The sequence below is a fragment of the Hyla sarda genome, chromosome 6 (assembly GCF_029499605.1).
Source record: "Hyla sarda isolate aHylSar1 chromosome 6, aHylSar1.hap1, whole genome shotgun sequence".
Taxonomy (NCBI): Eukaryota; Metazoa; Chordata; class Amphibia; order Anura; family Hylidae; genus Hyla; species Hyla sarda.
Window position 1 is genome coordinate 48,117,574 of NC_079194.1, and position 26,895 is coordinate 48,144,468.

The 26,895-nt window shown below is 40.9% G+C and overlaps 1 protein-coding gene across 10 annotated transcripts in view; it reads right to left on the bottom strand.

Annotated features, from left to right (window-relative positions):
- The window catches only part of PLA2G4A (phospholipase A2 group IVA), a 118,052-nt gene that overhangs the window by 18,412 nt on the left and 72,745 nt on the right, over positions 1–26,895 (bottom strand). For all 10 annotated transcript variants that reach the window (XM_056523618.1, XM_056523620.1, XM_056523619.1 and 7 more), the window contains 3 exons: positions 18,227–18,341; positions 3,954–4,091; positions 2,615–2,704 (listed from right to left, as the gene is read on the bottom strand). In XM_056523618.1, the coding sequence (XP_056379593.1) occupies positions 2,615–2,704; positions 3,954–4,091; positions 18,227–18,341 (343 nt within the window). The remainder of the gene's footprint in view (positions 1–2,614; positions 2,705–3,953; positions 4,092–18,226; positions 18,342–26,895) is intronic.

Below are 26,895 nucleotides of genomic sequence, written 5' to 3' on the forward strand. Positions count from 1 at the left end.
GAAGGTTCTGGAGATAAAGTCACTCCCATACTACAGTTCTGGTGTGTGTTGCAGTCCTGAACCTGATCTCACAGGTTTTTGAGCACAGCCAGAGAGCAGCAGAGAAACTCTTCTGCTTGTTTGTGGTATGTTAAATACTGACACACTGCACCAAAAAGACTGACTTTGTGAATGTATGTGCCAAATTTTGGGTGAGAAGCTCAGTAGTTTATGTTTATGTTTATGTAATGAACCTTATTTAAAGGACATTTTCGTTTCTGTTACACAGCATGCTGCAAGTGGAAACCGTTGCTGCATGTGCATTATTACAATAAACCAAGAAATATGACACCTGCCTATTTGGGGTCTGTTTGCTTGCTGGCAAGACAGTTTGAAGGGTATACATACAGTGTACACATATGATATACCGTATTGATATAGGAGAAATGTAAAAGAAATCAACTAATCAATATTTGTAATTTTTGAGTTTTTTTAAACCACTAGTGGTGAGGCAGAGGCCTGGAAGACCTCCAAATCTGTCGCCATCATATAAACATCACTTAACATGTATCTTGAAATATAATTCTTCAATGGCCTACACCACTATAGGTATTGGTCTTAATGCCTCCTGGGATCCTCCATAACCACCCTGGATAACCAGAAATCACCAGATCCAACAACAAAATGTTGTCTTTTCCATGGTTCAAGATATTGTATGGCCTGTCCCGATTTCCGTATTGTGTATAAAGGACTGTGGTGACTGGGTGAGGCAATGATGTTACAGGGTCTGGTGGTATTAACCCTTGATTTTTCATGACGCCAGGGTGCGGTTGTTTTGTATAGAAGGCCCTGCCGACAACCGGCCCAAAAACGGCAGGAAAATAAATGGAATGTCCACAGCAGGATTTATGAGATAACTGGAACTTTTACCCAAATTCTTGTGCAAACAGTCTTCACAAATATACAGCTTCTCCTGAGGTAACCGGGATGTGGGTTCCTCACAGGCTTTGCTGTGACTTGTAGTCTTGAGCTTTAAGCAGGCCACTGTGCTACTAATTATGGGATTTGAGTTGAATATTAGTCACTAGGAATTTGTAGATAGAGCTTGGTAACTCACGGTTTTGTAGTGGCTGCTGGATCCTTAGGCTTTGGCCTAGGTAAGATGAATTGAGATATGCTGATTGAGCTTGGCTGAAATCCAGGAGATAAGAGAGAGAATTTAGAGACTGCAGCCCCTTATTTACTAAGGAGGCTGGACTAATCCCATTGGTTGAAAAGCCTGTAGGTCCCGAGCCCAGAGAACTCTGGGTACATCACATGACAGTATCACATGACCCAGGAAGGTCCTATACCTTTGTACAACTTTATACATACAGTGAACAATACACACAATACATTTATAATGCATTTTAGAAGGTGTAGCTGACAAGCAAAGGGGGAAAAACCTTGCAGGAGAGCCCCGTGTAATGGAGGGACTCTAACTGAGGGGAGCCAGGACAGGGACAGGACAAGGTCCTGTACCGGGAAACCACATGACACTCACAGAAATATTATTTTATGAGGCAGAAACATGGTACACAACAAGAACTCTGGATGAAGACTGGGACCATGCTCAATACGACATATTGCTGGTGAGACAGGACACCACCGCAGCCAGCAATTCACTGAGCTGCACTGGAACGTATTAACCCCTGGCACCAAGAAGAGGATCACACCAGAGACCACGATACCAGAGGCACAAGTGGAGCATGGAAGTTAAAGATTTTTTTCTTATTCTTTTTTAGTAGACAGCATGGGTATCTCTCTCTCTCTCTCTCTCTCTCTCTCTCTCTCTATCTATATATATATACACACTTTATGTTCATGGAATAAATCACCTTTTGTGTGGATACACCGGTGTGCTGCGGTCATCTCTTCTGTGATATTTAAATATATATATATATATATATATATATATATATATATATATATAGAAGATTAGTTAGGAGTAGCCGTATTAAATGCTTATGACTTGATAAAGGGAGGAATCCCGAAAGCTTGTCTCTACAAAATCTTGTTAGTCCAATAAAAAAGGTATTACAAGATACTGCAACTACCGATGATTTTGCTTTTTATATATATATATATATATATATATATATATATATATATATATGGAGAAAGTAGAGACAGCACAACTGAGCGTAGTCAAGTCTAAACTAACCTTTAACCTTTATGCACAGCTGGCCCTGCTAAATAGTTTTACAGTGGAGCGGCCCAGAAAGGAGCACACCATGCTTCTCCATGACACAGTCTGTTTTCAAGGATAGTGGGTAAAATTTATCAAAATCTGTCCAGATTGCTATGGGCAACGGGTCGACTTTTTTCTCTGCACAGGTTTTGATAAGTCTCCCACAGTGTCTTATACAATCCTTGGGAGAGATTTATCAAAACCTGTCCAGAGGAAAAGTTGCTGAATTGTCCATAGCAACCAATCGGATCGATTCTTTCATTTTCAAAAATGAAAGAAGCGATCTGATTGGTTGCTATGGGCAACTCAGCCACTTTTCCTCTGGACAAGTTTTGATAAATCCCACCCCTCATGAATGTAAATTTTTGGCATTATCGAACACACAGGAGAGGCTACTGGGGTTACCTAGTTCTTCTTCCATGGTGGCACCTTGGCTATGGTTGGAAACACCAAGAACTCTGTTGAACAATATTGAAAAAGCACTGCCCCAGACACCTAAAAGAAACAAAAACAAACCAAAATTTTGAAGGAAATTAATTATTTTACTAAAGACCTGTGGTCACCCTTTTGCTGAGTTATAGGGCTTTGAAGTCCCCTCTGACTGATTCAGTGAATCTGTCAGATGGGCGAGACTTTATTTTTATATGGGCTGTGTTTGGTTGTGTTTCTGTGTGGGGGAGGGGGACAGGCATATTTAATGTCCCCCCTGATCCACTGTACTTTTATGGAACAGCTGACTGAACTTTGTACAGTCTAGGACAGTAGTCTCCAAACTGTGGACCTTCAGCTGTTGCAAAACTCCAACTCCTAGCATACCCGGACAGCCAACGGCTGTCCGGGAATGCTAGGAGTTGGAGTTTTGCAACTGCTGAAGGTCCACAGTTTGAAGAACACTGGTCTAGGACCAGGGCCGGCCCTACCATGACACCCGGTGGGGCCATGGTCCCAGGCGGCACTTTTCAGGGGAGGCACTTTGCTGCCCGAGATTATTTTTATTACCAATTCATGGTCCAGGACCATAATGTGGTAATAATACGATGGGGTAATAAAATTTCCCCACATAAATAATATTTTTTTGGTTGCACCATACATTTATGGTAAAATGAGTGAAATTATTACAAAGTAAAATTGGTCACGAAAAAAACAAGCCCTTATATGGGTCTGTGGATTAAAATATAAAAGAGTTATGATTTTTAGAAGGTGAGGAGGAAAAAACGAAAATGCAAAAATAAAATTGGCCTGGTCCTTAAGTCCAAAATGGGCTGTGTCCTTAAGGGGTTAAAAACCGCCCGCTGTCGTATCCCCACCACACCCCATAAATTTGAATAAGCCAGACGGAGTCAAATAGTGGAAGTTTTGGACGTATTTCGGTTTTGTTGCCGGACTGAAAATTATGGTCTGCCTCGGTTTTTAGTCTGGCAATAAAAGTGATACGGTTCAAAAATGAGCTGACCAGAATCACTATCTGACTCCGTTCAGCCAATTCAAATGAATGGGATGCGGGTGCGGTGCAGTATCCCCACAACACGGTGTGAATGAGTCCTTAGTCTAATGTGTAGTTCTCCACCTTATCTGAGCGAGTATGATAGTTTACAACGAACTTCAGCCGAGAATCATTTACCATGGTTTTTGGTTCCCAAATAATGTACGTGTTTGTTTAGTAAATTTTAAGTAAACTAAACAAAATCAATATTTAATGCATAATTTTCCTTTGTTAACACTGTTTGCCAAATGGATTACTTACCCATTAAAAAGTGCAATGGGTATTCCTCATATTTCTTTATCACAGTACCCATATAAAACTTGCTTCCAAAAAGCTCTGGAACCATGAAGGTGCCGTACTTAGCCATTCCTATCTCATAAGGGGAAAATTCTACCCAATCTGCAAAAAAAAAAATTAAAAATTTGTAATGGTTACACCTTAACTTCTAATAATAGCCTGCGAGAATAAAATTAAAAGGAAAGTCTAGTTAGAGGCTATGGGCACATTTGAAAAGCAAATTTCTATTTATTCATGCTTTGTATTTATTATAGTGCATACAGCCCAATTTTGTGTGATCTGTGTTTTCTCATTCAGCTTGTACAAATCCTATAGGGTTCTCTCCTGCATGCTGACTTGTATCTGCTCTCCTCTCTATCTACAGCAAGCCTGTCAAACTCAAGGCTAACATGGGCCAAAAAAAAAACAATTTAAGTTTATGTGGGCCGCATAAAAAATAAAATAAAAACATGCCCTCCCTGCACAACACCCCATGTCCCCTTTGCACAACAACCCATGCCCCCCTGCCCAACATCTCATGCCCCCCTGCAGAAGACCCCATGCCCACCCTACAAAAGACCCCATGCTCCCCTGCACAACACCTTATGACCCCCTTCACAAGACCATATGACCCCCCTTCACAAGACCCCATGCCCCTTTTGTACAACACTCCATGCCCCCTTTGCACAAGACCCCATGCCCCCCTGCACAAAACCCTGCCCCTCTGCATAAGACTGCAATACAGTTCCCCTACATTAGGTGCAGTACAGTTCCCCACATTAGGTGCAGTACAGTTCCCCCACATTAGGTGCAGTACAGTGTCATGCTAATTGAGCCCCAAAAATGAATCACTATGTTTAATATGTTTCATAGCATAATTGCATGATGTCGCCATTTTGTGCATTAACCTAAATAGGCCAATTCTGAAGTTTCATCTCCTATCTCTAATGCCAGTCTGGGAGTACAATGCTTCTTGTATCTTTAGCTTATTTATGGTGTTTAGATAAGAGACTGATAAGGGGTCTGGTTACACTCTCTAGACAACATTACTACCATTCATCCAAGGTAAAGGGGGTGAATGGAGAGAAGAAGGGGGTGAGATAAGAGATAAGAAAATAACTATGTCTCATCCGAATGAACATTAGTTATTTATATATATAAGGTAATCAGTAGGACATATGATATTGTCATATACTGTTAGTATTGTAAAGGACATCAGTATATATCTATTATCTTATATATGATTGCTAAGCATTGCTCAATGTTTAGATAAGGAAAGGCCTCAAGTGTAGACTGTGAGGATGAATCTTTATTGAGGGTTAGTTTGCCAGTTTTGTGAATGTTATTATAATAACAATCAATTACCAAGATTGGACAAACAGAGTGATTCACATGTGTAAAAGAGACCTACATCAAACTCTTAACTCTAAATGCATTTAATTGTCTAATTGGAGACTCTATGTCTATGAGAATCCAGGGTTTGATTACTTCTAGATGTCAAAAGTAATCCCTGAATTGTTAATTATGGCTCCATTCGTCAAGTGTGGAATGTTGGTTTAAGACCAATTATTGACAGTTAACCCTAAATGGCAATGATGCTAATTGCTTATGCAATAGCACCCCCTAGTGTATGGGTAGTTGACATTACACCTACAGGAAAGGCATTATGGGTGATATGCTCAATGCATTCTGGGTAGTATAGTGATGTCATAGTCATTACCATATGTACACGCCCCACCTACATTCATTGGGGAATTCCAATTTAGGATGGTGTGTCTAACTAATTAAAAAGTCTGGTAAACCAGATGTTAGGGGACTGAACTACTGTGACTGAAAACTCTGAACCATAGACTGTAGGCTGAAAAGGACAGACAAAGACAAAAAGGTCTTCCACTGAAAGAGGTCCACAAGATGGAAGCCATGAAAGCCATGTGAGATCCCAGCAGTCGGATTGATCACACGGTACCAGACCAATGGCTGTCCCTGATGATGAGATGGACCGTTCAGTGTTCCTAAGAGCTGAAAGAAGGTACTTACATAGACTTGGTAAGAGACACAAAAATGGTATTCCATTTTATTAAGACTAATTGGGATAATGTGGATGGGATTATACCATTTAGATTGGTGACTAAATTAATAAAATTAAATAATTAATTATCTCCATATTGAGATCATAGTTTTAGGATTTTGTGAGACTTCATTCTACCTGCAGAAGAATCAAGACTCATAATCTATCAAAGCATTAAATAATTGCTTATACATATTGATAGAATTCCTACTCGCCAATTTAAGTGTTATAAGTATATTTCCCACACAGGAAACTTGTTTCAAGTTTTTCCTCCGAAAATATAGAGCAAGAACATATATCTCTGCTAATTGTCTTAATAGTCTTACCAAGATCATGTATAGAAAAATAGTCCAGAATGGGGCGGAAGTATTCTTCCATGTTTATATCCTTATGGATTTTCTCATTCTTGGAGTCATGTGATTTGTAGTGGTTAGAAGGGGGCGGGGAGTGTATTTAGCATTCCATATTGATGTCTATGATTAGATATTGCCCACCTTGATATTATGAGGTTCCTCTGGATAGAGTGATATGTAACCTTTTTCTTATATGATATTCTAACCTAGTAGCTTTTGTTTATTGTAACAAGTTACTAACTACTCACATATATTGTTCTACTATATGTAGTCAATTAACAATCTTGTACTGTTTACTAATATCTAATTGATATTCATTTGCATATATCATTGTGTTTATTACTCATTTGTTTATAATCTTATAACCAATAAATCTGCATACTTTATAATACCTGTGTATTATTGTACATTGCAAAACTACATCCTTAAGCGTTAATGTCATCCCGTCATAAAAAGAACTTGTTGATATCTGAGGAAATAGTCGGACTCAGATGTCAATTGTATTGATTAGCTTTGTCTACAATTCACCAGGTCATAATTTTGATATTTTTCATAATTTTAATTGTTTTTAATTTTTCATAATTAATATTTCTATGACCATAATTCATAATTGAGTTATTATCGCATAACAACAGTTCCCCCACATTAGGTGCAGTACAGTTCCTCCACATTAGGTTGGCAGTAGAGTTCCCCCACATTAGGTTGGCAGTACAGCTAACCCACATTAGGTGCAGAATAGTTTCCCCACATTAGGTTGGCAGTACAGTACCCCCACATTTGGTGCAGTATAGTTCCCCACATTAGGTGCAGTATAGTTCCCCCACAAACATACAGCTTTCATGCCGGTTTACTGCCCCACTTCAGTGTTCTGACCACCACTCCTCCGTTCCGGGGTCACGATCTACTGCTATGGCATATGGGCCATAGCAGTAGGTCCCGGGACCGGAGAGGAGCAGAGGTCGGAACACTGAATATGACGTGCTGCTGGTGACTTACCATGCGCGCACGTCCTCCTCGCTGCTCCGCTTTTCTATGGGCGCACGCACAGGACGTCAGGGACGTCCCTGCGTGCGCTACCTCCTGGCAGCCCCTGCGTTTTTAAAGTTAAAAAGAGCGGTAACCGGGGCTTCCTTGTGTCCTGAAAAGATTTTTTGGGACACAGGGATGCCGGGCCGCAAAGACATTCATTGTGGGCCACATATTTGACACCCATGATCTACAGCCTGTGTGAGCTGCCCATGGTTTCTCTCCCTCTGTCCACTCTTTGTGCTTTTGTGTAACCCCCCCCCCCCCCTTAATGGGCTTTTAATTAAGCCTATTTAGGAAGTGATGTCATTTTATATTTAGAAAACATGAATAGAAAAAAATTGGTGCAAAGGGGTTCCTAGTCTATATTCCTAGAAGATATGGCTATGAGTTTTTTCAGTTGTTCAAATATGTAAGATTATGCAATGACAACAATCCCTCAATCTACAATATGAATTGCTTCAAGGACGACCATTGTATGTTGAAACCATTGTATGTTGAGACCATAATTCTATAGAAACCTGGTAAAATGTCATCTAAAAATAGGAAAAAGTGAGGATTAAAGAAAAATAGATAACTAATATAGATAATGTAAGAATCTACATATAAGAGTGACAAAGAGCAAAATGGAGCCGCCCTCGGGCACAGGTAAAGACTAGTACATAACACATACTAGTACTAGTACATATGCAGTACCTCCCTGTACTGTAAGGAGGCACTACCAGACATCCAGTCAATGCATGCACTTTAGTAATACAAGTATTTTACCAGGGAAATGCTCATTCTGATTGGTCAGATCTTCCAGCCATTGACACATTTTGCAGATCTGAATTGTATGTTGAGTATGTTACAAAGAAAAGACCACTGTATGTTAAAGGGGTATTTTGGCCTTAGACATCTTATCCTCTGTCCATCACACCCCTCCTATATACATGAATGGAGGGGGCGTGGCTTCACGTCTCGGGAGTAGCGCCCGACACAGAATGCAGTGGGCAGGACCCCTGCGATCAGACATCTTATCCCCTATCCTTTGGTGTCTAAGGCCGGAATACCCCTTTACAAAAATACATTGTAACCCGAGGTCATTGTAAATTGAGGGACCACTGTACTGTATTATAATCTACCTGACAATGTCTACTTGTACCATCAATCAGAGGATATTCTAGCCGGTTCGCTGCCTATTGAAAAGATCAAAATGTCCCCTCCTACCCCTAAAAGTTTGTCTATACGTATATGCATGGAAGAATGACCTGTGTAACAAACTGCTCCCCCCTTGTACATCATGGGACCTGCCATCATTTTAAGGGTAATAATCCCAGAAATTTAAGTAATTGGAAACATGGCACCATGTAAATTACTGCTTTGTCATGTTGCACTTTTGATTATATATATATTTATTATGTTTATTCAGTATGTTTCTAATGTTATAAAAATGCTTGCTTTATGTTTTTGGACATTCGGTTGCGTTCTGGTTTCACATGAATAAAACAGAAAATAATTGGAAAAATGCAAATCAAATAAAGGTTTTGTGCTTGTAATATATAGGTATTCCAAACTCCAAAGTTATCCCCTATCCTCAAGGGATGGCTGATCAGTGGTTGCCTGACAGCTGAGACCCACACCAATCACTAGAACAGTGAACAACAGTCCCCCAAATGATTAGAGTGCTGTGTGTGCGTGGGCAGCACTCCATTCTCTACAGGACTTCCGAACATTTATAAGCTCAAGTCAACTTGTGCAGAGAGCTGACAGATCCTATTGAAAGTGGATGTACTAGACATAGTCTACCAGTACATGTGAAAAGAAAGTCAGCACCGACTCCTTCCGACCCATGCAAGTGACCTACCAGCATGCCATAGCTGGAACAATAGTACCACACAGCAAATGGTCACAGCAAAATAAGCGTCAGAGATCCGGATGTCAAAAAAGGCTTCAGATTTATTTCACACCAAAGTGTTCACGTAGCCTTTTTGACATCCTGAAGCCTTTTTTGACATCCGGATCTCTGACGTCCATTTTGCTGTGACCATTCGCAGTTTGAGACTAAGTCTACCTATATTCACAATATGTGTTCCTCATGCACCATCATTGCACACCATGCAGTGGGAGGGACTTACTGGTCAAAGAGCACTTCTACAGAACTCTTCTCTACATTTCTATACAGTATGTAGGTATAGTTTGCATCTAGGAAACCATGAGGGTCAATTGAGGGTCAATTTACTAAGCAATTACATATGGCTGTGTTCATCAAATTCTCACAAATTATTGCACTACTGCTTTTCTGCTTGAAAACATTTGTAAAACCTGTTGATGACACAGGATGAGAATACTTGTCTTGTGGCTGTCAACAGTGTAAAAAGCAGGCTCAGTAGATGAGCACACTCTATGCCCGAAGGCATTTGGCTTGTTTTAACAGCCGAGGGGCGCTGCTAATAGCAAAAATAGAGATCCCTCTGTGTCAGCTATTTTACCTGTTATATTTCACTTTATTGGTGGTTCAGCTGCACAGGGAGCTGCTGTTTGACAGGGGGGACATGATACAAGATTGGAGAAGTAGTAATGAAGGTTGATACAAAAAGATTGATACAACAAGAAGGTTGATACAATTATTGTTTTGTGTGTGTTGTACACGTCTTTGCATATTAATGTTTAAAGTGTGGTGTACTACTGGGGTGATGCACAGTTCATAACGCCAGGGTAGCCTTAACCACCACGCTTCAAGATTAAACACTTCTCCTGGGCCAAGTGCTGGGGACAATAATGACCACAGACAGGGTTACGGAATACTATCTTTTACTGAGGTGAGGATAGATGATAGGAGGTGAGGATAGTACAGATTAGAGAAGGGAAAATGCAGAGTAACCCTTTAGAGCCTTTTGCCTTGCTAAGACTTGCAGTACTTTACACTTGACTGGATTTTAGTTACTCTAGACTTCAGACTTCAGCTTTTAAGCTTTGGACTTGTTACTTGAGACCACCCACCCTTACTTGAGTGACTGCTGTAATTTCCCCGGAGCTTTGGCTTACCGCCAGACTTGAACTGTAGACAATGGGACCAAGAGTTGCCTGAGGCTTTCTATCTCCTGCAATCCGAGACTTCAAGCCCGGACCTGTGCAGTGGGAAGCTCGTAAATGCGTGGTGACAGACTTTAGACTTCCCCACAGGACTCCTTCAGGTTACCACAGACTTCTCCTAACTCCTCTCCACACTGTACCTTAGCTCTAAAAAACACACACTGACTAACTCCTCCCCCCTACACTACTCAAGGACTAGGCTAGGGGGCATCCCCTTGGGCATCGGGATCACATGGTTTGCTCTGCATGAGCTCCCTAAAGGCACAATAACACTGCTAAACATTTAAATATACCTGAATCACCAGAAAACAAAACACAATATACCCTGATGTAGTGGGCCAAGAACAGAGAAGCCAACAGTGCCTGAGGCAACATTTACCTGACAGGACAACATCCTGTACTGGGTCACCACAAAAGTACATTGAAAAGTGTGTTGCAGTCCTGGTTATACATTTTTGGGAGTGCCTTCATTATGGGAACAATCTGGTATATGCACACACATCGCAGGTCCTGTTCCTGAGAGACACAGGTCATGTTCTGGAGATCGAAGGGGGCCCTAAAGACCCCCTGCAATTAGACACAATTATGATAGGGATAAGCTTTAAAGTAGTGAGTTTTAAATTAGTGGAGCACTCCCTTAAAATAATGACACCGCCCCCAACCTTCCCGGAACCATTTCTGTGGATGCCAATGCTTGTCTGCCATGGTTTTTTGCTGCTCTGAAAAAGACTGTAAGTGCTGCATAACCTGTCATAAACTTATAACCTACAGCATGCATTAACGCATATTCAACTTTTTACGAATCCATGTATGACTATTTGATAAATTAGTCACACGTAAGTACCACTTACAGCGCTCTTCAGTGTCATAACAGCCTTGTTACAAAAGAGGCAATTTCCTCATATATACGGTATGCATTAATACACTGCTGAAAAAAATAAAGGGAACACTAAGAAAACACATCCTAGATCTGAATGAATGAACTAATCGTATGAAATACTTTCGTCTTTACATAGTTGAATGTGCTGATGACAAAATCACACAAAAATGATCAATGGAAATCAAAGTTATCAACCCATGGAGGTCTGGATATGGAGTCACACTAAAAATCAAAGTGGAAAACCACACTACAGGCTGATCCAACTTTGATGTAACGTCCTTAAAACAAGTCAAAATGAGGCTCAGTAGTGAGTGTGGCCTCCACGTGCCCGTATGACCTCCCTACAATGCCTGGGCATGCTCCTGATAGTCTCCTGAGGGATGTCCTCCCAGACCTGGACTGCATCCACCAACTCCTGGACAGTCTGTGGTGCAAAGTGGTGTTGGTGGAGAGAGTGAGACATGATGTCCCAGATGTGCCCAATCGGATTCAGGTCTGGGGAACGGGCGGGCCAGTCCATAGCATCAATGCCTTCCTCTTGCAGGAACTGCTGACACACTCCAGCCACATGAGGTCCAGCATTGTCTTGCATTAGGAGGAACTCAAGGCCAACTGCACCAGCATATGGTCTCACAAGGGGTCTGAGGATCTCTTCTCGGTTCTTGATGGCAGTCAAGCTACCTCTGGCAAGCACATGGAGGGCTGTGCGGCCCCCCAAAGAAATGCCACCCCACACCATTACTGACCCACCGCCAAACTGGTCATGCTGGAGGATGTTGCAGGCAGCAGAACGTTCTCCATGGCGTCTCCAGACTCTATTGCATGTGCTCAGTGTGAACCTGCTTTCATCTATGAAGAGCACATGGCGCCAGTGGAGAAATTGCCACTCTTGGTGTTCTCTGGCAAATGCCCTGCACAGTGTTAGGCTGTAAGCACAACCCCCACCTGTGGACGTCAAGCCCTCATACCACCCTCATAGAGTCTGTTTCTGACCGTTTGAGTGGACACATGAACCTCTGTGGCCTGCTAGAGGTCCTTTTGCAGGGCTCTGGCAGTGCTGCTCCTGCTCCTCCTTGCAAAAAAGGCGGAGATCGAGGTCCAGCTGCCCTCCTACGGTCTCCTGGTAGCGCCTTCATGCTCTGGACACTACGCTGACAGACACAGCAAACCTTCTTGCCACAGCTCGCATTGATGTGGCATCCTGGATGAGCTGCACTACCTGAGCCACGTGTGGGTTGTAGACTCTGCCTCATGCTACCACAAGAGTGAAAGCACCGCCAGCATTCAAAACTGACCAAAACATCAGCCAGGAAGAATAGGAACTGAGAAGTGGTCTGTGGTCACCACATGCAGGACCACTCCTTTATTAGTGGTGTCTTTCAAATTGCCTATAATTTCCACCTGTTTTCTGTTCCATTTGCACAACAGCATGTGAAATTGATTGTCAGTGTTGCTTCATGAGTGGACAGTGTGATTTCACAGAAGTGTGATTGACTTAAAGTTACAGTGTGTTCTTTAAGTGTTCCCTTTATGTTTTTTGAGCAGTGTACATTTGCATATTTGTAACACCAAACACTTTATACTACAAATACAAATTACTTTTAACTATTATTGCATCCATCAGACACCATACGTATGGAGGAGAGGCTTTCGGCTATACCCAGCAGTACGTCTACAACCGATTTAGAAGCCAGTCACTATATACAGCTACATTAGTTCCTTTTTATTAGATGTTTAGTCACACACTTACTACACAGCGCACTCCTAGATTTGCAATCATTTGCATACGTCAGAACTGAATGTTTTCAGAAATTATTAAACAACTCCTCCATTTTAATGACGATAGGCTTCCTGCTGACGTCTTAAGAGTCAATTAAGTCAAAGTAAATGCAGGCAAGGACTAATAGCTAGGGCCAGATCCCTGACAGACATTTATGGGATAATACATTTTTAATGGAAGTTGTTCAAAAGCTTTAATACGTAAATAGGACAAGTTACAGGGTGGCAAGGCAAGGCAATTCCTTCACTTAACTCTTTCCACTTGCTTAAATTTAGGAAAGTTCGAACGTCATCAGCTACAGTAGGTAGGCAGTAAAGCTATAAAGAATTGAATGTGTAAGACCAGAAAATTATAGTTGGAAGATAAGTGCACTGGAATCATGCACCTTGTAAATCACTGCAAGGGTAAGAAATAAAGGATATACAGTATGTCACATGTGGAACCATTAAAAAAATGTATCATGCACATAAATAATTCTAAAGCAATTTACTAATATAGTATTATTATCCATAGTGCACAGATCATCCATATTAGCTTGTAGGTTCTAAACACAGAGAGCTCCCATGGACCCCACCCTCCCTGCCGTCCGCTCGGGATAAGACCAGTAATGTAAAGTGGGGAGCTTATATTACCGCTCATTAGATTTATGACTCATTAGATAAGGCAGCAGGAAGCCATTCTTAGTCACAGTAGTTTCCATTAGCGCGGGCTTCCTGCTGCCTTATTTAATTCAATCCACTACAATATAAGTATTTATGTTAGTACATACTAATCCACTAGAGCAGTAATACAAGCTCGCCCGTCACTTCACTGGTCTTGTCCAAGCTGAAAGGAGGGGAGGAGATCCCTGCATTGAGAATCCCCCAGTGCCCCTAAGCAGCAACTGGCTTATTTGCCGCTTGGTACACAGTTGTATACAGCTCCTATTAACCCGTGTATGAATCTAGGGTGCCATAAAATCTCTACAGCTGGAGACCCAAAGAATGCATCTAAAAATAATTAATGTGATCTATAAGGCATGCCTTGAGTAAAATAAAGACAGTTATTTAGAGGTCTCTAGAGAACAAATTAATACACACCTCTACACTGAAATTGTAATTGTAACTAAGAAGGAAAAGTAATGGAATAATGGAAATGACAGGATTGAATAATGGAAATGACAGGCAATGATATGCAAATTATAAAAAATGGAAACAAAATATTAAAAACATCTCAGTTTATTCAATATCAAGTATCAGCACCATGTGTTTATACACCTTGGCATGCTACCAGTGAGGTTATTGTTGGTTGTCTGAGGAGTGTTCTGCCACGCTAAATGCCCTTGGGAATGCAAATTATTAAGATCCCCTGCTGGCAGCTTCCTTTGGAATTACCAACCAAAGAAGTCCCAGAAGTGCTTGATGGAAGGTGGGGAGGAGTTGCACACTAAGGCCACGCAGGCTGCTCACAGAAGTACGAGCAACATACAGCCTGGCGTCATGTTGAAAAACAGCTCCTGGGACACTTGAGAAAAATGGCTGTACCACTGGTTTTATAACCAAATTTATAAAGCCAAGCTGTTAGTGTACCTGGAAGAAGACTTGAGGGGTCCGGGTACCATGCATTGTGCCACTCCACATTATAATCTTAAGAGCAGGACTGATGTGATACTTCCTCATGGAATCCTCTTCCAGACCAATCTTCATCTATCATTGCGTCCAAGACAAAATGGGGATTCATTGTTGAAGGGGATAGACCTCCATTCAAGCCACCATTGCTGTTTTGCTCTGCACCATGATAGTCTTTGAGAGCAGTGGTGTGAAATCATTGGAACACCCATAGCTGGACATCTGTCTCGTAGTCCAATGTTGTGCAATGTGTAGACATTGTTCGACACCCTAGGTTTGGTGTGTGATGTCCTATTTTTCATGCAGCACATAATAGATCACTTTGCTCCACTATTCTATGTGTTGATTCATCCAATGCAAAGGTTCACCTCTGTGCATCTCTTGCTGTCATTTCAGTTCTTTCTTGGTCTTCCAACCACTAGAAATGTTTGTAAACTTTTCACCTTTTTTGCACTATCCAGGGGCTTCTTGTCATTTGTGCCAATTTATGAAGTGACCTATGCAGCTTGAAAAATGTTGTGTAGCAGCTAAGAAAACCAGACATTTGTGCAGCCGGTTTTACAATGTGCAAAAATGTACGCTAATGATAAATCCCCCTCCCTAAGGCTAAGTTTGTATGTAGTTAGTTTGAGGGATGGAATGTCATAGCGGAATACAATAGTACATCCTGTAGAATTTATAGAATCACCAGAACTTCTCTCTCTTTCTGTGCAACTCTGAGAAATAGCCCACCCAATACCTGACATCCAGCCTCCGAAAGCAAAATTCTCAAGGCATCAGATATCTTCTAAAAAATAGCTTTCACACATGGTTACACATGTAGGTCAAATATTTTCTGAGGGTGTTTTGAGGATATTAAATGGGCACAGTACATTTCAAAAACTTTTTATATGTTGTACATCTTGAAAAAAACATGAATCTTTCTAATGTACTACCTAAAAAAATGTATCTTCTTTTTATAGAAATCATGGCTTATTAAAAAGACCACTAGGGGTCCCCATATCATCCAGAACATAATTCTGTCCCGCTGCAGCATCATCTTTGTCTCAGCTCATGCACAGGCTGGGACAAAGTCCAGTAAGTGTGGGTGGGACTAGTACTCCTCTGTGCTCACTCCTGTCCTATCAGACAGCAGCATGAACACAGAGGGGGTTACAGAGAAGCCTGCAGTGGTTGGATGAAGAGACCCAGCTCAGCACAGCAGACTCAGGGAGGAAGTGAATGCATGCTAAGTGAGGGCAGGCTCAGTTCTTACCTCAGACATGCCTCTTCCTGAGCAGTGGATGTTAGAATGAGAGAGCAGCAGAATAGAGGAATTTGTGAGCCAAATACAGAAGCTAGACATAAAAAGCATCTGCATGACCTAGTGATTAACATATAATAGCATAATTTTTTTCTGTGATATGACAGGTACGCTTTAAGGCACTTTATAATATACCAGACAAACATACGTTCTGATACTGACAAAATAAGAATGCGTACAATAACACTAAAGATAAAAACAATACTCACAATTGTAAAGCACACACATTTGTATATAAATTTCGGTAGGATGCTTTAGAAGGGAAAATGCTGACTAAGATATCAAATTTTGAAGGATGAACTGTCTCGGAACTTTCAGATACAAATTAGGAAAAAATGGGAGGATTTAGGGGTTATTTCGGAAGAAAGTTGGAATGGCTCTTTAAAAATGTGAAAAATATTTTGGTAAACTCTATGCACAGATTAGTTCATCTATAGGCTTTATTACACATTGTTGAGTCTCCATAGGTTCGGGTGTAGCGATAACTTGCTATGTATGAAATGTTTAGCACCAGAGGTGGATTTCTTTGATTTAATCTGGAGCTGCCTGAAAATGTAAGCATTCTGGAAGAGGGTAGGAAGAGAAATAAAAAAAAAAAAGCTACAACTGGAAAAAATTTGCATATGGCTCCATCCTAATTTTTGGACAGGTAGTGGATTATGGGACACCTAATGACCTTTCGGTGAGATAACTGGGGTACACATAATTACCAGTACTAAATGTTATTCTGCATAACTGGTTTGACAAGAATAGTCCATCAATTTAGAAATTAGGATGAAATACTGGCCACAATATTGAAAAAGAGGATTAAGACCTTTCAAGCGCTATGGGGGAAATGTTATTTGGAAAAACATCGTATTCTAATAGGGTTTACTTACTTACTTACTTAGTTACTTATTTATTTATTTATATTGTTTTTCTTATTCTAATTTTTCTTCTCCCCAATATCGGGCGTGGGTAGGTTTGGGTTAGGAGAGGTTGTAGGAAAGGGGTTTATAGAGGGAATACAAAATATAAATATTGTGTGATGTAATGTTTCTGCATTATTGAAAGAATATGTATATTTTATAACGATTAAATTATAGAGAGAAAGAAATAAAAAATAATAATATAATCATAAACACACATACCGTACATTTATATATATATATATATATATATATATATATATATATATATACACATATACACACACATACATAACATTTACTAGAATTTATATATATATAGATAGATAGATCTACACTTATTTACTTAGATTGAGATATATATATATATATATATATATATATATATATATATATATATACACACATACATACAAACACACACAATATGTTTATATATATATATATATATGTATATATATATATATATATATATATATATATATATATATATATATATATGAGCCGAAAAACAACAGACATCGTTTCAACCCTCAAAAAGACCACTTGAAAAAGGGTTTTTGAATCCAAAACATATATTGTTACTCTTACGCTTGGTTACATTAAAAGCGATGTGTTAGAAGATATCTGGTGCCTTTTGACTGGTGAGGCAACCATGACCCACAACATAAGTGTGAACAGAGCCAAAGGCCACATATACAGTAAAATAACATACTGTATAAGCTGCCTTTTATAATTTGCGTCCCCGCAGCCAGTAAACGACTAGTAATTAGCACTCATCAAGGATACAATTCAGCATTAAAAGTCTATGTCCTGTAGCCAAAGACTACTAGGACAATGACTCAATATACTTGTATGTAGGATTTGCATCTAAACAATATATACAAATAAGGTGGCAGGAATAGCTAGCATTGTGGTCTAATAATTCTAGGAAAGTGTTTCCCAACCAGTGTGCCTCCAGCTGTTGCAAAACTACAACTCCCAGCATGCCCGGACAGCCTTCGGCTGTCCGGGCATGCTAGGAGTTGTAGTTTTGCAACAGCTGGAGGCGCACTGGTTGGAAAACACTGTACTATGGGACACAGACAACTATATTTAATACCTTAGTTTTTCTCTTACTGATGTATCTATGCATATTGGTGGATTTTATCATGTATGGTATATACACACTGGTATATACACAGATCTTTTATGGGTGTATTATGAATGGCATTGCCATATGGTACTTGTATTATGCTCTGGTATCCAGATAACTTACCGGCAAACATAAGCTCCGACACATCCGGCTTGACGTGAAGACATGTAAATAATGGTAATGGGCATTGACCATCGCTTATTTTTTCCTGCATGTGACTTAACTTGCTGTTCATTCTCTGTTATAAAGAAGAAGAAAAAAAAAGTATAATTATAAAAAAGTCACCTCAAATAAAGAAAAGAGTAATTTGTCTATGAAAGAACTGATTAAAGTGTATTTTATCCCATCCAACCTCACTGCCATTGGAATATTACTTTTCCTTACAGGGGAAATGTCCAAATAGGGCCCAACGTGACGCATTAGTCTTACAAGGCCTCAGGTGTGAATCGGGAGCAGGTGTCTTACATTTGGTGTTATCGCTCTCACACTCTCTAATACTGGTCACTGGAAATTCAACATGGCACCTTATAGAAAAGAACTCTCGGAGGATCTGAAAAAAAAAACAATTGTTGCTCTACATAAAGATGGCCTAGGCTATAAGAAGATTGCCAAGACCCTAAAACTGAGATGTAGCATGGTGAGCAAGACCATACAGCGGTTTTTCAGGATTGGTTCCTATTAGAACTCGCCATGGTTGACCATAGAGGTTGAGTGCACATACTCAGTGTCATATTCAGAGGTTGTCTTTGGAAAATAGATATAGGAGTGCTGCCAGCATTGCTGCAGAAGTTAAAGGGAAGGAGGGTACAGGCTGTCAGTGCTCAGACCATATGCCATGCACTACATGAAATTGGTCTGCAGAAAGAAGCCCCTTCTAAAGATGAAGCACAAGAAGGCTTGTAGGCAGTTTGCTAAAGACTAACAGACTAAAGACATCGATTTCAGGAATCATGTCCTGTGGTCCGATGCAGAGCATGATCCCCTTCCCTTAGAAACTGGGCCACAGGGCAGTATTCCAACATGATAAGGTCCCCAAACACCTCAAAGACCACAACTATCTTCCTAAAGAAGCTGAGGGTAAAGGTGATGGACTGGACAAGCAGGTCTGCAGACCGAAACCCTATTGAGCATCTGTGGGGAATCCTCAAACAGAATGTGGGGGAGCGTAACTTTAATAACATCCACCAGATCTGTGATGTCATTATGGAGGAGTGGAAGAGGACTATGGTGACAAACTGTGGAGCTCTGGTGAACTCCATGGCCCAAGAGGATTAAAGGACAACTGTAGTGCTAGACTTTTATATATCCCTGTGCCCGGGCCTCAAAAATAAACAAAATAAACTTTAACTCACCATCCTACGAACCCCCGTTGGTCCGGCACAGGCCTCACAGTCCAGCGGTGCGAACCTCGTTTAACTTCCTGGGGACGCCGCGGAGCCGTCTGCGCATCACCGGCCGCAGCTATGTCCCGCCCCGGCCGGTGATAGGCTGAGCCCACTGTCATGTAAGGAGCTCTGGCCGGCTTCTTACATGACAGTGGGCTCAGTCTATCACCGGCCGGGCGGGACATCTCTGCGGCTGGTGATACGCCGACGGCTCTGCGGTGTCCCCGTCCCCAGGAAGTTGAATGAGGTTCGCACCGCTGGACCAAGAAGCCTGTGCCGGACCAACGGGGGCTCATAGGAAGGGGAGTTAAAGTTTATTTTGTTTATTTTTGAGGCCCGGGCACAGGAATATATAAAAGTCTAGCACTACAGTTGTCCTTTAAGGCAGTGCTGGAAAATAATGGTGGCAATACAAAATATTGACACTTTGGGCCCAATTTGGACATTTCCACTTAGGGGTGTACTTACTTTTGTTGCCAAGGTTTAGACATTAATGGCTGTGTTGATTTATTTTGAGAGGACACGGCATTAAACACTGTTATACAGGCTGCACTCACTACTTTACATGGTAGCATTGTGTCATTTCTTCAGTGTTGTCACATACAAAAAATAGAATAAAATATTCACAAAAATGTGAGGAGTGGACTCACACACACTGTACTGTACTGTAAGTCTCACCCTACTGGGACCCCGAATAATCAGCTGTAACCGGTTAGAAAATCTGACAGTAAGCGTTTAATTTCCCTGCAGCGCCCTCACAGAGGAAATCAAGTATTCATACTTCATCTCCCCTATGGGGGGCACTGAAGGGAAATTAAAATACTTACTGCTAGATTTCCCTGGCTATTCAAATCAATGGGTTGTCTGTATAATGCAGGGCAGAACAGATCCTGTGGCGAGGGCTATCCTATGGGTGTTGTATAAATCAGTTTGTGATGCCAGGGCACTGTTAACCTACAAAGTCCAATGTTGAGATAGCTTCTCCTGGGCCAGGTGCGGGGTAATGAATATACCAATGCAAGGTTATGGATCACTATCTTTACTTTGCTGGAGGTAGCAGATCTCAAACAATACAGACTCTTGTGCAGAGGGATGGGCAGAGTGAAACCCCGGGGGGGCCTGTAACCTTGCTGTGAGTTGTACTTGCTGTTGAACGCAGCTTTAAGATTATTAACTTGAAAGACTTTAACTTGACTGATTGACTGAAGAAGAGATTTCCCCCAAAAGCTTTGCTTACCGCCAGGCTTTGATATTCACCTGTGCGCCAGGGTTTTTCCCAAGAAAAACGTGGCTGTGGAATTTTGTAGTCTTCTTCTCCCTAGGCTTCTCCTGACGGTATTAGTACTCCACTCCTTTATTCCTCTTACACTCTCCTCTGCTCCCCCCTACACTATATAAGGGCTAGGTTTGGGGGCCCCCATTGGGGTGTCAGGGTCAGTGCATAAATCAATCAGTGCAAAGGTACAGTGCATAAATCAATACATAACATTACACATCAATATATCACAGTATAACAGGTCAGACAATGGAGCAGTGGGCCCAACATATAGACAGCAGGGAATCTTTAGCCCACAGGACAACCTTTGGAGCTGGGACACCACAGATCCTCTTAATAGGGTGTATAAAATGGTTTTTTTAAAATGTACAACCCCTTTGAAAGAAACAACAAGATAACAAGTCCAAAGAGAACATTCATTCATGAAGTCACATACAGGTGTTTTATTGTACGCATAATATTTTACATGAAGATTTATTTGCATGTTATAATTTTAGACACTGTTAAGGCCATAGGACATTAGATACATTTACATCATGTAGCTCGGGTCCATTTATTTTGTTTAGCTTCCTGCCTCATTTGCCCATGCCCGGGGCTTTGGTAGAGTATCGCCCATTTCACTGCTATTGTTATACCTGTTATGAAACATTAACCATGGGATTTTCTTTATACAATGAGCTATTCAGAATTGAACAGGATCCAGTATATTGCTTCTACTTCCTCTTCTTGTTCTTCTAATAGTCCTTTGGACATGTAATGTCCCATAGTTCGGCTGTGTGGGAGCATAAGAATGGCCCAGGATAGTTAAAGGATAACTCCAGTCAAAACAATGAATATTCAGCTGGAGGCCAAACATACGGAGCTCTGACTAGCACTTATATCTAAAAGAGTTCTGTTCCTCAAGATTAACACATTGATGGCCGATTGAAGGGGCGGTCCCGTTGGTTGGACCTCCTGACGATCAGACATTTATCACCCATCCTTAAAGGGGCACTCCCATGGCCAGCGTTCGGAACATTTAGTTCCGAACGCTGTTTGCGCACGCTGCGGGGTCTGTCATGCCCCCTCAATGCAAGTCTATGGGAGGGGGCGTGACGGACGTCACGCCCCCTCCCATAGACTTGCATTGAGGGGGCGTGACGTCACAAGGGGCGCGGCTGACCCCATAACACGCACACAGTGCTCTGAACTAAATGTTCCGAACGCTGGCCAGTGGAGTGCCCCTTTAAAGGGGTTATCCAGGGAAAAACTTTTTTTTTTGTCAATTTTGTCAATTTATTATTACTATATATTATACTATTAATATTAGTAGTTCGATAACGTTTCTAAAAAAAAAAAAAAAAAAAAAAAATGTTACGAGTTTAAGGGGTATTCCAGGAAAAAACTTTTTTATATATATATCAACTGGCTCCAGAAAGTTAAACAGATTTGTAAATTACTTCTATTAAAAAATCTTAATCCTTTCAGTACTTATGAGCTTCTGAAGTTTAGGTTATTCTTTTCTGTCTAAGTAATCTCTGATGACACGTGTCTCGGGAACCGCCCAGTTTAGAAGAGGTTTGCTATGGAAATTTGCTTCTAAACTGGGCGGTTCCCGAGACACGTGTCATCAGAGAGCACTTAGACAGAAAAGAACAATCCTAACTTCAGAAGCTCATAAGTACTGAAAGGATTAAGATTTTTTAATAGAAGCAATTTACAAATCTGTTTAACTTTCTGGAGCCAGTTGATATATATATAAAAAAGTTTTTTCCTGGAATACCCCTTAAACTCGTAACATTTTTTTTTTTTTTTTTTTAGAAACGTTATCAAACTACTAATATTAATAGTATAACATATAGTAATAGTAAATTGACAAAATTATTTATGTTTAGCAATGAAAACAGGAAGCTGCTTTATAACAATGCTTTTATTTTATTTTTTGTTGTTGTTATATATGAAGAGAAATGCTGAACTAACCCTCTTGGTCTCCATTTTGAAGAATGTATCACTTTTTAATTTGACCACTTACTAAAGGTATTTGGCTCTGTTCACATCTGGATTGTGGATTCCAGTTGGAAAGTACAAAGGATATCACCAGATCTCGATAGATCCCCCCAGCCTCATAAGAGGATCTGTTGGGGGTTCCATTGGTAGGTTCGTTATTATTCCACAAAATCTGGATGGATTTTGCAGAAGGGGCTCTAAAGGTATCCTCCAATGCAAGCATAGTTTGTTGAATAGGGTTTTCCAGGAAAAAACCTTTAACCTCTTCAGGACTGGGACAATTTTCGTTCTTTCTTCTTCACCTTCTATTACCAATAACTCTTTTCCATCTACAGACCCATAGAAGGGCTTTCTTTTGAACGACTAATTGTAATTCGTAATGACACCTTTAATCTATATATATAAAACTCAACGTGTGTGTGTGTATGTATGTATATATGTATGTGTGTATGTATGTATGTGTGTATGTATGTATGTATGTGTGTATGTATGTATGTATGTATGTGTGTATGTATGTGTGTGTGTATGTATGTATATATGTATGTGTGTATGTATGTATGTGTGTGTATGTATGTATATATGTATGTATGTGTGTATGTATGTATGTATGTATATATGTATGTGTGTATGTATGTATGTGTGTGTATGTATGTATATATGTACGTGTGTATGTATGTATGTATGTATGTGTGTATGTATGTATGTATGTATATATGTATGTGTGTATGTATGTGTGTGTATGTATGTGTATGTATGTATGTATATATGTATGTGTGTATGTATGTATATATGTATGTGTGTATGTATGTATGTGTGTATGTTCCAGCATCACGTCCAAACGGCTAAAGATATTAACATGAAACTTGGCACACATGTTACTTATATGTCAACAACAAACATAGGATAGGTGATTTAACCCTTACTCACCCCCATTTGTTGTTTAAAGTCCCATACAAGTCAATGGGAAATATATGTTACTGCATAACTTCCAAGCGGCTTGAGATATTTCGATAATACTTGGTCACATGTTACTTATATAGCCACTTAAAATATAGGATAGTTAATTTAACCCTTAACTACCCCCATTTGTGAGGGTCGGGATTTTGTTTAAAGTCCCATGCAAATCAATGGGAAATGTATGTTCTCACATAACTTCTGAACAGCTGGAGATATTTCAATACCTGGTACACATATTACGGGTCGGAATAGGAGGTCGGGATAGGAGGACGGGATAGGAGTTCGGGATAGGAGGACGGGATAGGAGGTCGGGATAGGAGGACAGGATAGGAGGACGGGATAGGAGGTCGGGATAGGAGGACAGGATAGGAGGTCGGGATAGGATGTCGGGATAGGAGGACGGGATAGGAGGACAGGATTGGAGGACGGGATAGGAGGTCGAGATATGACAACAATATATGAGGACGGGATATGAAGTCAAAAGCTTCCTCCTTTGTGTATTTTCCTCCCCAACAAGGATTAGGAAGGAAAAACCGGGCAACGCCGGGTACTCACCTAGTTTTTCCATAAAACATACAGCAAAGCTGAAAAAATATATATGTGAGATGAAAAAATGCAACACAGCTATTTTTGGGAAGGGGTCTTTTTTCAGTTTTACTCTGCACACTGTGTGGTCAAAATAACACAAAAATGATCAATGGAAATCAAATTTATCAACCCATGGAGGTCTGGATATGGAGTCACACTCAAAATCAAAGTGGAAAACCACACTACAGGCTGATCCAACTTTATGTAATGTCCTTAAAACAAGTCACAATGAGCCTCAGTAGTGTGTGTGGCCTCCACGTGCCCGTATGACCTCCCTACAACGCCTGGGCATGCTCCTGATGAGGTGGCGGATGGTCTCCTGAGTGATGTCCTCCCAGACCTGGACTAAAGCATCCGCCAACTCCTGGACAGTCTGTGGTACAAAGTGGCGTTGGTGGATAGAGCGAGACATGATGTTCCAGATGTGCTCAATCGGATTCAGGTAGGTCTGGGAAATGGGCAGGCCAGTCCATAGCATCAATGCCTTCCTCTAGCAGGAACTGCTGATACTCCAGCCACATGAGGTCTAGCATTGTCTTGCATTAGTAGGAACCAGGGGCCAACTGCACCAGCATATGGTCTCACAAGGGGTCTGAGGATCTCATCTCGGTACCTAATGGCAGTCAGGCTACTTCTGGCAAGCACATGGAGGGCTGTGCGGCCCCCCAAAGAAATGCCACCCCACACCATTACTTACCAACCGCCAAACCAGTCATGCTGGAGGAGGTTTCAGGCAGCAGAATGTTCTCCACGGCATCTCCAGACTCTGACACGTCTGTCACATGTGCTCAGTGTGAACCTGCTTTCATCTGTGAAGAGCACAGGGTGCCAGTGGGGAATTTTCCAATCTTGGTGTTCTCTGGCAAATGCCAAACGTCCTGCACGGGCTGTGGATGTCGGGCCCTCATACCACCCTCATAGAATCTGTTTCTGACTGTTTGAGTGGACACATGCACATTTGTGCTGGAGGTCATTTTGCAGGGCTCTGGAAGTGCGGTCCTACTGCTGGGCTGTTGCCCTCCTACAGCCTCCTCCACGTCTCCTGATGTACTGGCCTGTCTCCTGGTAGCGCCTTCATGCTCTGGACACTACGCTGACAGACACAGCAAACCTTCTTGCCACAGCTCGCATTGAAGTGCCATCCTGGATGAGCTGCACTACCTGAGCCACTTGTGTGGGTTGTAGACTCAGTCTCATGCTACCACTAGAGTGAAAGCACCGCCAGCATTCAAAAGTGACCAAAACATCAGCCAGGAAGCATAGGAACTGAGAAGTGATCTGTGGTCACCACCTGCAGAACCACTCCTTTATTGGGGGTGTCTTGCTAATTGTCTATAATTTCCACTTGTTGTCTGTTCCATTTGCACAACAGCATGTGAAATTGATTGTCAATCAGTGTTGCTTCCTGAGTGGACAGTGGGATTTCACAGAAGTGTGATTGACTTGGAGTTACATTGTGGTGTTTTAGTGTTCCCTTTATTTTTTTTGAGCAGTGTATGTATAAATAAGCACTAATGGGCTAATTGTTGTGCTGTCATCTGTAGCTTTTATCGGTACCAATTCAGTGTATATTGCACTTTATGATCAGTCTTTTTCAAATTTTTTCAGAATTTTGATATTATTTTCCATTTACAATGTTCGCTGTGTGGAATCAATAATGTTACATATGTTGTATTTTAATAGTTTTGCCACCAAATATGTTTTAATAGTTCGGATAATTGTGCACATGGGGGATACCAAACATATATTTTTTTTTTCTTAACCAAGATTTTCTGTTCCTGTGCATTGTTTATATCAGGGCACAGTGGCTGTGCGGTGGGGGTGTCGTTGTCTGCACCCCGCTGATCACATATTGTTCGCCTATCCTCTGGATAGGCCATCTATTGGTTTTCCCTGGAGAACACCTTCTTTTTGGATTATCTTCTTATTTGTTTATATTTTGTTTCCCACTAGTTAGTTAATCTGTCACTACAACCATGAAGCTGTTGTTGCTTTCCTACAGCGCTTACCTGCCATTGCCTTTCACTATTAACTTTTTTATTAGGGTGCGATCACACTGAAGAGGAGAGGAATCCTCTGGGGGGTTTTTTTGCACGAAATTTGCGAGAATTTTGTGCAAAATTCGCGTAAAAATCGTCCAGAATTACTGCAGAATTTCACGCAGATTTTCTCAGCGGAATATAGGAGGAAACTGTTTTTTTTTTTCTTTTGCTGGACTACAACCACCAATTGGAATTTCCCTTTTTATTTATTTATTTTTTCGTGCGGAAATTCCGCACAAATTCCATGCGAATTTTGCGCAAATTCTGTGCGGAAACGTTTTCAAGCGGAAAAATGTTTACCATTGACTTCAATGGACTTCTGCTCGTGTATTCCACAAGAAGAATGAACATGTACTTTCTTCTAGCGTAAGCGGAGCGGAATTTACGCAGTGTGAACAGTGCAGAGTAAAATACATTGAAGTCAATGGCAAAGCAAATGTTAATTATTTCTAAGCAGAGAATTCAAGAGGAATTACTTGAGTAAATTCCTCTTGAATTACTCAGTGTGAATGCACTCATTATTATATATCTATTTATTATTTTTATTTAATTTATTAA